This window comes from Oncorhynchus nerka, linkage group LG3 (genome assembly GCF_034236695.1).
Source record: "Oncorhynchus nerka isolate Pitt River linkage group LG3, Oner_Uvic_2.0, whole genome shotgun sequence".
Classification (NCBI taxonomy): Eukaryota; Metazoa; Chordata; class Actinopteri; order Salmoniformes; family Salmonidae; genus Oncorhynchus; species Oncorhynchus nerka.
In genome coordinates, this window is record NC_088398.1 from 42,084,876 (window position 1) to 42,100,858 (window position 15,983).

The following is a 15,983-nucleotide window of genomic DNA, read 5'->3' on the forward strand; positions in this document are numbered from 1 at the left end:
CCCTAAGCTAGACTAGCCTACTTTAACAACAGCTAACTAACCAAAAATACAGTGGGTGGTCCGCCCAGTTCTAACTAGTGTATTTAACAAAGTTCACCTACGGGTAGTATATGCCCATGGGCGACTTGTCTTGGTTTCCCCCTTTTCCCACAAACAAACAAACACCATAACCAAAAACAATACTCACAGGTGATGACAAAGTGCTATGGAGGTGCTCAAACAAAAGAGAGGTTAAGACACAAAGCGAGAGTGAAACACAGAGACCTACAGACATGGCATTTACAGAGCGATTGAGCTAGAGATTGCTCCAGAGCAAACAAATGATGGGGTTTTTAAACCATGGGGAAGGAACTGTGATAGGGTAGGAAATAGGAGGAGGTGTCTTCTGATTGATGATTGATTGTTGACTGATTGGGGAGTGATGGTTTTCACCTGTGAGGGGAGAAGGAGAGAAAAGAAACACACACAGGATACACACACACAGGATAACTGTATCCGTAACAATCAGACCAGAGGACATTTCTCCAAAAAGTACAATCTTTGTCCCCATGTGCAGTTGCAAACTGTAGTCTGGCTTTTTATGGCAGTTTTGGAGCAGTGACTTCTTCCTTGCTGAGAGTCCTTTCAGGTTATGTCGATATAGGACTCATTTTTACTGTGGATTTAGGTACTTTTGTACCTGTTTCCTCCAGCATCTTCACAAGGTAATTTGCTGTTGTTCTGGGATTGATTTTCACTTTTCGCACCAAAGTATGTTAATCTCTAGGAGACAGAACGTGTCTCCTTTCAGAGCGGTATGACGGCTGCGTGGTCCCATGGTGTTTATACTTGCGTATTATTGTTTGTACAGATGAATGTGGTACCTTTCAGGCATTTGGAAATTGCTCCCAAGGATGAACCAGACATGTGGAGGTCTCCAATTATTTTTCTGAGATTTCTTTTGATTTTCCCATGATGTCAAGCAAAGAGGCACTGAGTTTGAAGGTAGGCCTTGAAATACATCAACAGGTCCACCTCCAATTGACTCAAATAATGTCAATTAGCCTATCAGAAGCTTCTAAAGCCATGACATAATTTTCTGGAATTTTCCAAGCTGTTTAAAGGCACAGTCAACTTAGTGTATGTATACTTTTGACACACTGGAATTGTGATACAGTGAATTATAAGTGTAATTATTAGTTAAATAATCTGTCTGTTAACAATTGCTGGAAAAATTACTTGTGTCATGCACAAAGTAGATGTCCTAACCGACTTGCCAAAACAATAGTTTGTTAACAAGAAATTTGTGGAGTGGTTGAAAAATTCGCTTTAATGACTCCAACCTAAGTGTATGTAAACCTCCGACTTCAACTGTAAGCGTCTGTTTAAGCATTTCGCTGCACCTGCGATAACATCTGCAAATCTGTGTAGGCGACCAAAACACATTGATTTTGGGCTTAAAGGGGCAATCTGGGAATCAAACAACAACAAAACTGGTCTTAATGACTTTTATGGACGGTGTACAACAGCCAGCAGAGCCAGATGACAGTGTACGGGTTTTATAGCTCAACCGTGGCTTTAATTTGTGTGTAACTATCAGTGTTGTCTCATTTTTGTACCTAATTTAATCGTCACACCAGTCATTATAAGGCTTGTGCTTAGGGTTGCAAAATTCTGATAATTCCCAGGATTTCTGGATTTCCTGCTTATTCCCTACTGTTCCGGGAATCTTCCATCTGCGATTTCTGGAAGACCAGGCCATTTTGAGAAAGTTACTGGAATTATGCAACTCTAAGTGGGGTGATATTGAAGTAAAAACAGGCTTGTTTTTTACAGAAACATTCTGGATTTGACACCGTTGTAATTTTACTGTCAACCCCGCTGTCTCATCTGCTCATCTTGTTTTTTCATGTGATTTTCTCATCTTTCATTCTTTCATTTCACAAGGTTCATGGTGTCAAGTCAAAATAATAGACATGTGTCACTTTGGCTTGTACTGTAGTGAGATGAGGCCCATAAACAAAGAAAATTCACTTCCTTAAAAGGCTGCTGTCAAGCTTTCGAATGATATTGTACATCAGTTTCAAATGTTTCTATTTTTAAAAATATTTTCTTATTAACGTAGATTAAAAAGATCTTGGTGGATTTCTGTGGAATCCTGAATGGATAATTTTATCGTAGTCATACAGTAAGTATGTAAAATAAAGGTATACGTTACAAGTTGTGTTTTTGATATGTTTTTATCAGTAAAGATCAAGACTGTTGGTATATAACTCTCCCCTCAAAACACATCTCCTATGTTTATTACAGACAGAGAATGTGAAACCACGTAGACAATCTTGTTCATTTTCCAGGCCTTATCTTCAACTTCATTACAACACCTCACGAGTACGTCTGTCATAGTGGAGATGGATATTGTCATGTTTATTATGACATTTCTGATACGAACATATTCTCCTGTAGGTCTACACCAGATACGGAAAATGTTACACTTTCAACGGGAACAAGTCGACGTCCAGGAAGACCAAGCAAGGTGGAATGGGAAATGGCCTGGAGATTATGTTGGATATTCAACAGGACGAGTATCTCCCCATCTGGAAAGAGACAAGTAAGCCATAAATCTTACGTGATGTTGCGGGCTCCTGTGTCTGTTGTCATAAATCTCTGAATCTTGTTTGTGCGGGACCCTAGCGATACATTTTTGCAATGGCATCACCATCCTGAATAATGTTTTTGTAAAATGATTACTGGAAGGGATACATCTGTTGACAGCACTGTTAGTCATATACTACACACACACACACACACACACACACACTGTCAGTGTCTCATTTTTCTCATGACTGAGATAGGCGTAGTGAAAATTAGCCCTCCCCTAGGATTGATGAATAAAAGGCTGAATGAATCCACTCTGTATGTGTGTCTTTGTACTGCCTGCGCGTGCCTCTTTTATCCCGGAAGATGAGACGTCGTTAGAGGCAGGGATCCGCGTGCAGATCCACAGCCAGGATGAGCCTCCCTACATCCACCAGCTGGGCTTCGGAGTCTCCCCGGGATTCCAGACCTTTGTTTCATGTCAGGAACAAAGGGTAGGCCCCGGCACTGCTTTCTCCCAGATTACCACCCCCTCAGTACTTTTCCCACTTCTCCTCCCTGTAGCTCAGACACGGCTCTAATCAATCACTCTGTGCTTAGCTGACCTACCTGCCCCAGCCCTGGGGGAACTGCCGCTCCACCAGCGACCAGATGATCCCAGGATACGACACCTACAGCATCAGTGCCTGCCGCCTGCGCTGCGAGACCAGGGAGGTGCTCCGGGAGTGCAACTGCAGGATGGTGCACATGCCCGGTAAGTAGTCTACTGTAAACACTCCCTACATGGCACAGACATCCATCCGACATCTATTCCACGTGTGTTCAACCTGATTTCCTTGAAATGACGTGGAAACAACGTTGATTCAACCAGTGGGTCACTGATATTAGATAATTTGTCCCTGTTTCAACCATTTCATGTTCACACACTGTGTCAATATGTACGTCTCGGCACGGCTGGAGTCCTATGTGGTATATCAATCTTCTTCTTTTCATTCCTTGATGAAAATCCCCTGTACAGACACACCTGACCTCTCTCCGTTGAAAATATGGTGAAAGATTTCCTGTGCATTCCTGCTACCCTGATCATAATGACGACTCTGCTCCTCTGTGCCCCCGACTTTAATGTCCCCAAATCAATCTTCCCTAATGCAAATTGGAAAGGCGACTGTTCTCAAAACATTAACTCAAAGAACATTTTGTTGTCTGCGTTGCCACACATATTTCCCGCGATTAATTGTGCTCCTGATGAATTCCTATCGTTAGTGCCCCCTGCTCTGTGTTTGTCATGGTGAGAAGGTAAATCGTTGATTGGTTTTTAGACTTTCTAAATATGCCTTTGGGGTGGGGCCCCGGTGCTCCATTTCTCGATGCAATCAGAGGCGGACACCCTATCCCTGGAACTCATCTTCCCATGTCTGCGTTCGTAGATGAATGATAAGCTAGTGTTCTGTTCTCATGTTGGCAGAGATACAGGCGGCGACCATTTTGTTTTTGATTGATCAAACTCATTTCATGTTTTGTACTGCAGGAACTGCCGATATCTGCACTCCCAGTAACATCAAGTGTGTTGACAAGGCGCTTGGTAAGAAACATTTTTATTTACTATTATAATAGAGTAAAACGACAGTGAAATCAGTAACTCAGAATGTTGACTCACTTTATAAGGAGATATTGGGTTTCAGTGTATGGGTGGAGATAGCCTGGGTAAAGATTTCAAAATGAAATTGCCTCCATGTTGATATGTCAATTGTAGGAGAAGGAAATGCGCACGCTGTGAGTGACAACGATGTTACCCAACTCCTTACTCGACTTCACGTTGGAGCTTTCACAGCACATTGATATTCCTTGACCAAACCAACTCCATACGGTGCGGCCGACTCCCCACTGTCTGGTTCGGGTTATCTCTATGCAGAGGTGATTTGTCTCAAAGATACTATGACGGTCATAAAAGAAACGCTTTATTATGTGATGAGAGATATATTAGTACAATTAGGATTTTCAAGCCTAATAAGCCAGACATTTAATTATCTCCTTCACAAAAAAATCCAAGCCCATTTAATGGGTGGGTGAGCTAAATGTAGATATATCTTACAAGAACTGTTCATATTTATATCGGTTACATTCTCCACTCAAATAATCAGAATAAATTCACCCATTGTGAAAGGTAATAACTTAAAACATTATTTATATATTTGTATTATATAGTTTTTTTTTTTTTGTGTGCCTCAGTCCAAGAATAGATTATGTGTTGCCCCTGCATACAAATAACCTCATTATAAGAGTTATAAAATTGGAATGACTGTTATCAGGTCATAGACACTGGCCATTTTGTCCAACTGAATTGAATTTTGTCTTGAAAAGAGGGATGATTGAGTAAGCTATGTATTGTGGTCTATGTTTATGTAGTATGTGAGTTTTTTTTTTCTGATTGTGCATATATTTGCTTTTATCGCTGTGAATGAGAAATTGTTTATGCATGTAGAGTGCATTCGGAAAGTATTCAGGCCCCTTGACTTTTTCCACATTTTGTTACATTACAGCCTTATTCTAAAATGGTTTAAATTATTATTTTTTCTCATCAATCTACACATAATACCCCATAAGGACAAAGCAAACACTGGTTGTTTTTTGTTTTTTGCAAAAAAATGTTTTACATAACTATTCAGACCTTTTGCTATGAGACTCGAAATTGAGCTCAGGTGTATCCTATTTCCATTGATCATCATCTGTGGTAAATTCAATTGATTGGACATGATTTGGAAAGGCACGAACCTGTCTATATAGGGTCCCACAGTTGACAGTAAATGTCAGAGCAAAAACCAAGACATGAGGTCAAAGGAATGGTCCGTAGAGCTCCGATACAGGACCTGGAGAAGGGTACCAAAAAAAAGTCCCCAAGAACACAATAGCCATTCTTACATTGAAAATATTTGGAACCACCAAGACTCTTCCTAGAGCTGGCCGCCCGGCCAAACTAAGCAATCGGGGGAGAAGGGCCTTGGTCAGGGAGGTGACCAAGAACCTGATGGTCACTGACAGGGCTCCAGAGTTCCTCTGTGGAGATGAGAGAACCATCCAGAAGGACAATCATCTCTGCAGCACTCCACCAATCAAGCCTTTTTGGTAGAGTGGTCAGACGGAAGCCACTCCTCAGTAAAAGGCGCATGACAGCCCGCTTGGAGTTTGCCAAAAGGCACCTAAATGACTCTCAGACCATGAGAAACAAGATTCTCTGGTCTGATGAAACCAAGATTGAACTCTTTGACCTGAATGCCAAGCATCACATATGGAGGAAACCTGGCACCATCCCTACGGTGAAGCGTGATGGTGGCCGCATCATGCTGTGGGGATGTTTTTTAGCGGCAGGGATCGAGGGAAAGATGAATGGAGCAAAGTACAGAGTTCCTTGATGAAAATCTGCTCCAGAGTGCTCAGGAACTCAGACTGTGGTGAAGGTTCACCTTCCAACAGGACAACAACCCCTAAGCACACAGCCAAGACAATGAAGGAGTGGCTTCAAGACAAGTCTCTGAATGTCCTTGAGTGGCCCAGCCAGAGCCCAGATTTCAACCCGATCAAACATCTCTGGAGAGACCTGAAAACAGCTATGCAGCGACGCTCCCCATCCAACCCGACAGAACTTGAGAGGATCTGCAGAGAAGAATGGGAGAAACTCCCCAAATACAGGTGTGCCACGCAAGAAGACTTGAGGCTGTAATCACCAAGAGTGCTTCAACAAAGTACTGAGTAAAGTGTCTGAATACATATGTATATATGATATGTCCATTTTTAATCAATATACGAAAATGTCTAAAAAACTGTTTTTGCTTCATCATTATGGGGTATTGTGTGTAGATTGATGGGGGGAACAATTTAATCCATTTTAGAATAAGGCTGTAATGTAACAAAATGTGGAAAAAGTCAATGCACTGTATGTGTTAGTGTGTGCACCCAAAGAAATAGCCATGATTTCAGTAAGTATATTAAGCATGTAGTAACATTACCTCTGCCACACTGACCCTCAGCACGGGGGCCCCACAGGAATGTGTGCTTAGTCTCCTCCTGTACTCCCTGTTCACCCATGACTGCATGGCCAGGCACGACTCCAACACCATCAAGTGTTGACACAACGGGGGTAGGCCTGATCCCCAGCGACAATGAGTCAGTGACCTGGCAGTGTGGAAGTCAGTGACCAGGCGGTGTGGTGCCAGGAAAACAACCTCTACCTCAACGTCAGTAAGAGCAAGGAGCTGATCGTGTACTACAGGAAACGGAAGTGGGGCGAGCACACCCCCATTCACATCGACAGGGCTGCAGTGGAGCGGGTCAAGCGCTTCAAGTTCCTCTGTGTCCAAATTACAAAGGACTTAAAATGGTCCACATACCACATACAAACAGTCGTGAAGAAGACGCGACAGCGCCTCTTTCACCTCAGTAGTTTGAAAAGATTTGGCAATGGCCATCAAATACTTTAAAAGTTCTACAGCTGCACCATTGAGAGCGTCTTGACTGGCTGTATCGCTGCTTGGTATGGCAACGGCACCTTTCCCTCAATCGCATGGCGCTACAAGGGGTGGTGCGGACAGGCAGTACATCACTGGGGCTGACCTCGCTGACATCGAGGACCTCTATATCAGGCAGTGTTGAAAGGAAGTCCCGGGAAAATTGTTAAAGACTCCAGCCACCCCAACCATATACTGTTCTCTCTGCTTCCGCACGACAAGCAGTATCCGAACATCAAGTATGACACCAATAGGCTCGTGAACATCTTTCTATCCCCAAGCCATGAGACTGCTAAACAGCTAACAAAATGGCTACGTGGACTATCTGCATGGACTCTTTTATTTTTTGCACGGTCTCTATGCACATTCTACACACTCACACACATATATTCATACTGACTCTACATACGCACACCTTACCCCTATACATATCTAATCGTATCACTCCAGTATCCCTGCCCATTGTAAATAGGATATTAGCACTGACCCTGGAACTAACCCTGTATATAGATGAGTTACTTTTTTTTGTGTTCTTCTTTTTTTGGTCTACTTCATTTTTTAATTTTATTTTTATTTTTATAGAACTAATGCATCGTTGGGACAGAGAGAGCGTGAAAGGCATTTCACGGTACTAGTACAGTGCACGTGACAATAAAAACTTAGAAACTAGTAAACATTGAATTATAAGAAAGGGAAATCCCACCAATATGGGGATAAAAAAAGTAACATAATTCCCCTTTAACTTGCTAACTGAAATCCATCAACAGTGGTTATTAGGGAGGCGAAGATGGAACCCAAACACACCAGCATCCTATTTGATGGTGCCCATGCAGGAGAACAAGGGCCTCACTTTGTGCATGGCAGCTGTTCCATCGTCACTGGAGTCTATAGCTCATTTAGGATCACCTGGCTTTAGACTGGCCTACTGACCCAAGCTATGTCCTAGAGCCAGGCAAACAACACTGCTCTGTGTTCGAGGCTATCTTCCAGGCCCAGGCTATAACACTCTGCTCTGTGTTCCAGGCTATGTCGCAAACCCAGGATGTAACAATCTGCTCTGTGTTCCCAGCCCTTCTCCAGAAGAGCACTGGGGACACCTGTCCCTGTGAGACACCATGCAACCTGACCCGCTACGGCAAGGAACTCTCCATGGTCAAGATCCCCAGCAAGGGCTCCGCTCGCTACCTGTCCAGGAAGTACGACAAGTCTGAGGAGTATATCAGGTAGATCTAACTCGACGACTTATATTACTATGACCTGGAAAAGATCAGCGCTGGAAAATGGAGACACCCTCAGGGGTTGGCTACACATCATGAGAAAATGTCACCCTATTCATATATAGTGCACTACTTTTTGACCAGAGACCTATGGACCCTGGTCAAAAGTAGGGTACTAGGTTGCGTTTTCAGATGCGGCCTGTGCTTTTCAAGTCCACTGCTCAATGCTGTTAAGATCTTAAAGGCCGCATAATCTGACAGTCATTAACTTGATTACTTTTAATTGCTTTTAAGGCATGAATGTGCCACCATGACAATTTATGATGACCATAAAAAGGACATGGTACAGTATATGTGTTGACGTCTTATCCTGTTAATATTGCAGTGCTGTGTTTGAGTTTAAAAGGAAAGTGCAAGTTGTATTGTTTTCTTTGTAACACTTCACTATTGGTTATAACAAACGTATCATAAACATATGCAGTTATCTTTTATTCATGTTCACATTTTCCTCCGTCTCCAGAGACAACTTTCTGGTGCTGGACATCTTCTTCGAGGCTCTTAACTACGAAACAATTGAACAAAAAAAAGCGTACGATGTTGCAGGTTTACTAGGTGAGTGTTTCTCTTTTACGGCCCTGACCCCTTTCTCTCTCGCCATTTTTAAAATTTAAATTCAACGTTTTCAATAATTGGTGTTTCATGTGGTTTAAAGATGATATAGAAACTGCCTGACAGTGGTTCTTTGTAATAAATTAGTAATAAATGGTAATAAATGGAATTTGGACTCAAGATAATGGGTTTGAACTATGAGTTTAATGAGTAATCATTGGCATCACCTGGAACCATACCAGGAGGAATCTTAATATGATGTCTTCCTTTTCAGGTGACATTGGAGGCCAGATGGGCTTGTTCATTGGAGCCAGTATTTTGACAATCTTAGAAATTTTGGATTATGTTTACGAGGTACATTGTCTCATATGTGTATGTGCATGAAGCTCACAAAAGGGGACACATTCGGGGTTGCAAAATTCTGTTAGTTTTCCTCAGAAATTCTGGTTGGCGGATTCCCGGATTTCCTGCTTATACCCACCTGATTCCAACCGGGATTTCTGGAATACCTGTACATTTCGGGAAAGTTACTGGAATTTTACAACCCTACACACATTTCAGCTGTTCATAATCTGTAAACCCCAAGGACAACATTCTAAAATGACAGCCTTAATCAGTGTCAGTGGGACTTTGACCTTTTCAACTGTTACGTGAGGACTACGATCACTGCTTAGGTGTCAATTATGAGCGTGAATGATTTCACTCGTGTTATACGAGGCTAATGATATGGATAGCCCCCGCTCGCTGAGCACTGGCATATGTCAGATGTGCTGATGGAGTGGGCTCCTGACGTTCTCTCTTCCCTCTCTTCATGCAGGTGATCAAGCACAGGCTGCAGCGTCTGCTGAGGCCACAGAAGGATGAGAAGAAACAACAGACGACCACGGTTGCAACTGTGGATCTGCAAGATATGAAAGCCAGTAAGGTGAGCGTGTTGCTTGGGGAGGGCAGGCATGTTGCATCAGGCATGTTGCGGGCCTACACATCCACAGTATGTGCATGAAGGGAGAATGAACCTCCTAGAAATGGGGATGTTCAGTTCACTCTAGCCGTGATGTACAACCATTTGGGCACAACGGTTGTCAATCTAAATATCACTACAAGCTATATCATTATAAATCTTTATACATTACTACAAGCTATATCACTATACATCTTTATATATCACTATACATCTTTATTTATCATTATAAGCTCTATCCCTATAAATCTTTACATATCACTATACATCTTTATATATCACTATAAATCTTTATGTATCAATGTAAATATTTATAAATCACTATAAATATGTATCACTACAAGAAATATCATTATAAATCTTTATATATCACTATAAATATATATATATCACGATAAGCTATATCACTATGCATCTTTATATATCACTACAAGCTATATCACTATACATCTTTATATATCACTATAAGCTCTATCCCTATAAATCTTTATATATCACTATAAATCTTTGTGTCACAACAAATCTTTATGTATCATCTTTATATATCACTATACATCTTTATATATCACTATAAGCTATATCACTATACATCTTTATATATCACTATACATCTTTATATATCACTATAAGCTATATCACTATACATCTTTATATATCACTATAAGCTATATCACTAAACATCTTTATATATCACTACAAGTTATATCACTATACATCTGTATATATCACTACAAGTTATATCACTGCATGTCTTTCTCAAGGACATCTTGTTAAAAATATTGTTTTATCCCACTGTACAGGATTACATCCCCCCAGAGGCAACTCCAATTCCCAGGTCCCTCTCTCATGAGGAACAAAATTACTTCTCGAGTTCATATAAAATCATCCAAAATCATCCATTTTCCCTAGATGTAGCAAAATCATCTACATGAAATATCTACCATTACATCAAAGGTATTATCATTTTGGTTTATTCAAAGGCATTGTAATTTTGGTTTATTGAGCCAACGTTAAACTGTACATCAGTTAGGGCCAGTTTCCAGGACACAGACTAAGCCTCCATTGAACATTCTTAGGGCTCTATTCAATCCTGAGCGCTGAAGATCTGCTTTGTAGCGCGATTGATCCTCTTAAGGATCCTCCCCTTTTTTCAATTTTTGCCTAAAATGACATACCCGAATCTACCTGCCTGTAGCTCAGGACCTGAAGCAAAGTTATGCATATTCTTGACACCATTTGGAAGGAAACACTGAAGTTTGTGGAAATGTGAAAATAATCTAGGAGAATATAACACATTAGATCTGGTAAAAGATAATAACAAAGAAAAAAACAATATCTATTTTGTATTTTTTTGTACCATCATTTTTTAAATGCAAGAGAAAGGCTATAATGTATTATTCCAGCCCAAGCACAATTTAGTTTTTGGCCACTTGTTAGCAGCAGTGTATGTGCAAAGCTTTAGACTGATCCAGTCCTGTTCAAAATTTTGTATCTAGACTGCTCAAATGTACCTAATTGGAATATTAATAACTTTGAGTTTATAACTGTGCACTCTCCTCAAACAATATCATGGTATTATTTCACTGTAATAGCTACTGTAAATTGAACAGTTCAGTGAGATTAACAAGAATTGAAGCTTTCTGCCAATATCAGATATGTCTATGTCCTGGGAAATGTTCTTGTTTACTTACAACCTCATGCTAATCACATTAGCGCACATTAGCTCAACTGTCCCGTGGGTGGGACACCGATCAGTAGAGATGCTCAATGTACCTGTGGTCGCTGAGACTGCATTCACAGTAAGCGCTGCATATTTCGGCTCAATTGGAAATGACCTTAAAATGTATACATGGATCTTACTCGATACTTCGGCGATACGAATTGAATAGAGCCCTTAGTCCAAGACTAATCTTTATCTGTGTCTGGGAAACTGGCCCATTTTGTATATCTTATTGTGTTGTGGTCTTTGTGGCCACCAGGAGTCCAGTGATATGACCATGACCAGAAGTCATCCTGAAGGAGCTTACGCCAATACGATTCTACCGAACCACCATCTCCCCCACCACCAAGGACAGCCACATGGAGTGTTTGAGGACTTTGCCTGCTAGAGCCGGCGGCCATCTTTCCATCCTGATGACAACAAAAGTTGTGTCCTCTCTGGGCTGGATCGGGCATCAAAACAGACCCTGGGACCTCAGTTCTATACCTTTCTTGCTGTCACCAGTGAAAAAGCTACAGCCAAAGTTGAACACCAAACCTGTGCTGCAAACAGACCACTTGTATGTAAGCACAGATTGGACCCCACATTACTGTCCAGCTGGAGACGCCCACCTTCAATCTTCCTACAATTGACAGCTGGCCACTCTGCGATTTCTATACTGGTTATTTTGGTACATGGTCACCACATGGGAACAAGACAAGGACTGCATGTCATTTTGAGCCATCTTGATTCATTTCTACTCAACTCCAGTATCTTGATTTGTGTACCTTTCTTAATTTGTTATTATTATTCTCAATAAGTTCTCACTCAGCTCACTGTTTTTGAATCATTGTAAAATATGTCATTATTTGATGAGATATAATTTCCCCTTTATATTGTATACAAGATGAGTATAAGACAGGTGGTCATATTCAATCGAACCATTATACAGAGATATCAAACAAAATCAGAGGAATTACATTGATCTTTTGGCGTGTTAAAACCATACTATCCTCGCTTTGATGATAGGGCCCATACTGCGTACCAGCTATACACTATTTAGTATTTATTATGATCCTCATTAGCTGCTGCCAAGGTAGCAGCTACTCTTCCTGTGGTCCAAGCAGGGTTAAAACAATTACATCACAACCAAACACAACAGCCAAAATCATAAATAAAACAATGCATCATACAATATATTACATTATTGCTCTTTTATTACAAATGTACAATATAAAATCCACAATACCACATTACAAATGTGTGTGTGAGTGTGTTAGATTGTGTGTACGTGTTTGGGTCTCTTCACAGTCCTCGTTGTGCCATGAGGTGTTGTTTTATCTGATTTTAGTGCTCGCTTGAGTTATTTGGTGTGGAAGAGAGTTCCATGTAGTTATGGCTCTATGTAGTACTGAGTTTCCCAGAGTCTGTTCTGGACTTCGGGACTGTGAAGAGACCCCTGGTGGCATTTCTTGTGGGGTATGTATGGGTGTCTGAGCTGTGTATTAGATGTTTGAACAGACAGTTCGGTGCTTTCAACAAGTCAATACCTCTCACAGAGGCAAGCAGTGAGGAGGTCAATCTCTCCTCTACTTTGAGCCAGGAGAGATTGACATGTCTGGTTTATGGGAAAGGTGTTTTAGAGAGTAGCATTATACATTTACATAGGTTCAACATGAACACAGAGAGAAAGCACTGTTTTAAATGGATAATGATTAATTTAATTCAACACTAATACTAATTTTTGTAATTGATTTATATATTTTAGAGAAGATTATTTAAAAAAAAATATATATATATATAGCTGTTATGATTGTAGTAATCACACTGACATATTTTTGTTTATTAGCAAAACCAGTCAGAAAGATGATTGGAATTGCCTTGCTCCAAGCAACAAAATGCACATAGATATGGTTAATATTACTGTCATTATTTTAATTTTATTTACTGACTTGGGCATGGGTGAAGTTCTTACAACAATTACGGTGTCCATATTGGGTCATCATTCAAAAAGGCAATGAATAGCAAGCAACAAGCTGTGCTGTGAATCCCCTTGACATGGTTGAATCAGAATACACACAATTGAGCACATTCCACAGTCTGTAGTAGCTGAGCGCCTCTATTTAAAGAAAGGGCCAGAAGAGTCCTTTCCCATAAATCCCTGTTGGAAGCAAAGTTTGCTTCCAAAATAATTGCTTTATGTCTCCTGCACAATCTCTTGGCTTTGATAGTGAATTTGTTACAGTAAAAGTTTATCCTGGACTAAAACTGCTGTCCACTCCAGTGTAGAACAGCCTCAGTGAAAGACCTATCACTTTGACTACTGTCTGAAAATCGACTGTAGGTATACGATTTTGTATTTTGCTGGGTTATTCATTTATACCTCACATTACAGCACACAATCACATAAATAGATAAAGATGTTTGAATAACTATTTATTTTTATTTTTATTTTGCTTGTGATCTTAGAAACGGCCGCAATGGACCTTTTTATCTCAATATCAAATCATTTGGATAACAATGAAGTACCTTCCTGTGATTGTTTTAAATTAAAATGGTCAAAAATGAAGAAAAAAGGATCTTAGCAAAGAGACATTTCTCAATCAAGAATTTAGCTAGGACTGTCTGGGAGTGGAGAGGGGGAAACTAGCGGTTATTGGCAGAGAGGTTTGGTTCTTTCTTATTAGTCTATGAAGTAGGTGATGTCACCAGGCAGGGCAAAACTCCATCCCACCAAAACAGGCTGACATTTCAGGCGGACTTTTCAAACAGCCATTACACTAAAAGGGCACCATCATCATTTTCACAATTTCACAGTATTATTCCAGCCTCCGTGTGGAAATATAAAACACAGTAAACTATCATTTTTGACCCCACTGGGCCTTTAATATCTGTAACCCTGCTGAGTGCTCTGAGCTGTGCTTTGTTTGACAAGTCCACAATGAAATTACCCATTCATCAGCGTAAATAAAATCTACTTCTGCCCCATGTCAAGTAATCACGGGGCCAAATATGGCTTTTAAATATTCATAATCATGTGTTACTATGACATTTTCAAAAGTTCCCAATCATGGTCCCTGATGGCACCCTATACCAAGTTTCTCCTCTGTCATCAACAACACTGAAGGACAGGTCGCACACTGAGGAGATGCTGTACTAAGGTGAATGTGGGGTCAAATGATCAATGTAAAGCTTGACTTCGCTTGTTGCAGTCACGTGTAGGCGGTCATGCATGTATAGATACAGGAAAGCCTCAGAGTCGGTCTGTGATTGGCTGTGTGTATAGCATACATGTTTGGCTCGTCTGAGAATGTGTCCATAGAATTCTGAAATAATTTGGTACGTAATATTACAAATAGTAGTTGCAAATGACATCTGTGCATATTACAGTGGAACTAAATGGTGGCTGTGTAGCTGGAGTTGACCTTGCTTGATTTCCCCAATTGACGACATTTTGTACATTACCATTACTAAATTTGCCACTCTGCTCGTTCGTTCACTGAATTTCGCTCTTCTCTGCTTGTTCAGGTTCGCAATACTGTTGACATGTTGTATATTCACACAATCAAAATCAATTCTCTGTAATAACAAATTTGTGTATTGCGAAATGTCTCATTTTGGTCTGAATGTTCCACATGACAGCAATAGGGGTTTCATTGAGTGAAATGGCATTGCGGCATGCACCGTTACACTGTCGACAGCTCAAGATGAAGAACGGATCAGAGCAATTCTATCAAACAGTATGACACCAATGGAAATTCACTAAGATTTACAGGAGAATGCTGAAGACGTTTTGTTCAGAAGTCTGCTATTGTAACTGTTTATTCTGTTAGAACACATTTTATAAATGTTATGGTTAAGTACAAATATTAAAGTTTAGATTGGTACATTAAAATGCCTCATATGATCTATTGTAAATGCACTTTTTCTTTGCCTTCGTCACTTTGTTCTTGAGCTTTAAGGAGCTTTAGCCGTCAGGTATTTGTATTAATACTCACTGCGACTGTTGTCAAAATCATTTCAGAGAGAAAGGAGAAGACAACTTACGTTGCTCAGACATTTACAACAGGTTGAGTGTGACTCAACCGTTTTCTGCAAAGCATCAACGTGAAACAAACAAGACCGTTTTCGATAACAAGTTGGTGTAACTAATGTGAAAGTTGAACAGCTCACCTAAAAAGGGTGCATCCCAAATGGCCAACCTATTCCCCGTGTATTGCACTACCCATAAGGCTCTGGTCAAAAGTAATTAACTATATAGGTAATAGGTTGCCATTTGGGACACAACCCTCAAGTCTGAATTCTTCAGATGAACCCTTCCTTGTGGGAGGAGAAAGTCCCAAATGGAGTGCAACAATAATGACATACAATTTGATCCCAGCTGCCATATAGTTATGTGGTTCCACAGCATGCCTGGGGGT

The 15,983-nt window shown here is 40.6% G+C and overlaps 1 protein-coding gene across 1 annotated transcript; it reads left to right on the plus strand.

Moving 5' to 3' along the window:
- The first annotated feature begins 2,443 nt into the window (after positions 1–2,443).
- asic4a (acid-sensing (proton-gated) ion channel family member 4a) lies at positions 2,444–14,274 on the plus strand. The gene is made up of 10 exons (XM_029632196.2): positions 2,444–2,587; positions 2,941–3,068; positions 3,175–3,328; positions 4,103–4,156; positions 8,146–8,299; positions 8,814–8,905; positions 9,177–9,256; positions 9,720–9,827; positions 10,664–10,817; positions 11,843–14,274. Exons 1-9 carry the CDS (start codon positions 2,518–2,520, stop codon positions 10,793–10,795), a joined length of 972 nt encoding a protein of 323 aa, XP_029488056.2. The 5' UTR covers positions 2,444–2,517; the 3' UTR covers positions 10,796–10,817; positions 11,843–14,274.
- The last annotated feature ends 1,709 nt before the right edge of the window (positions 14,275–15,983 follow it).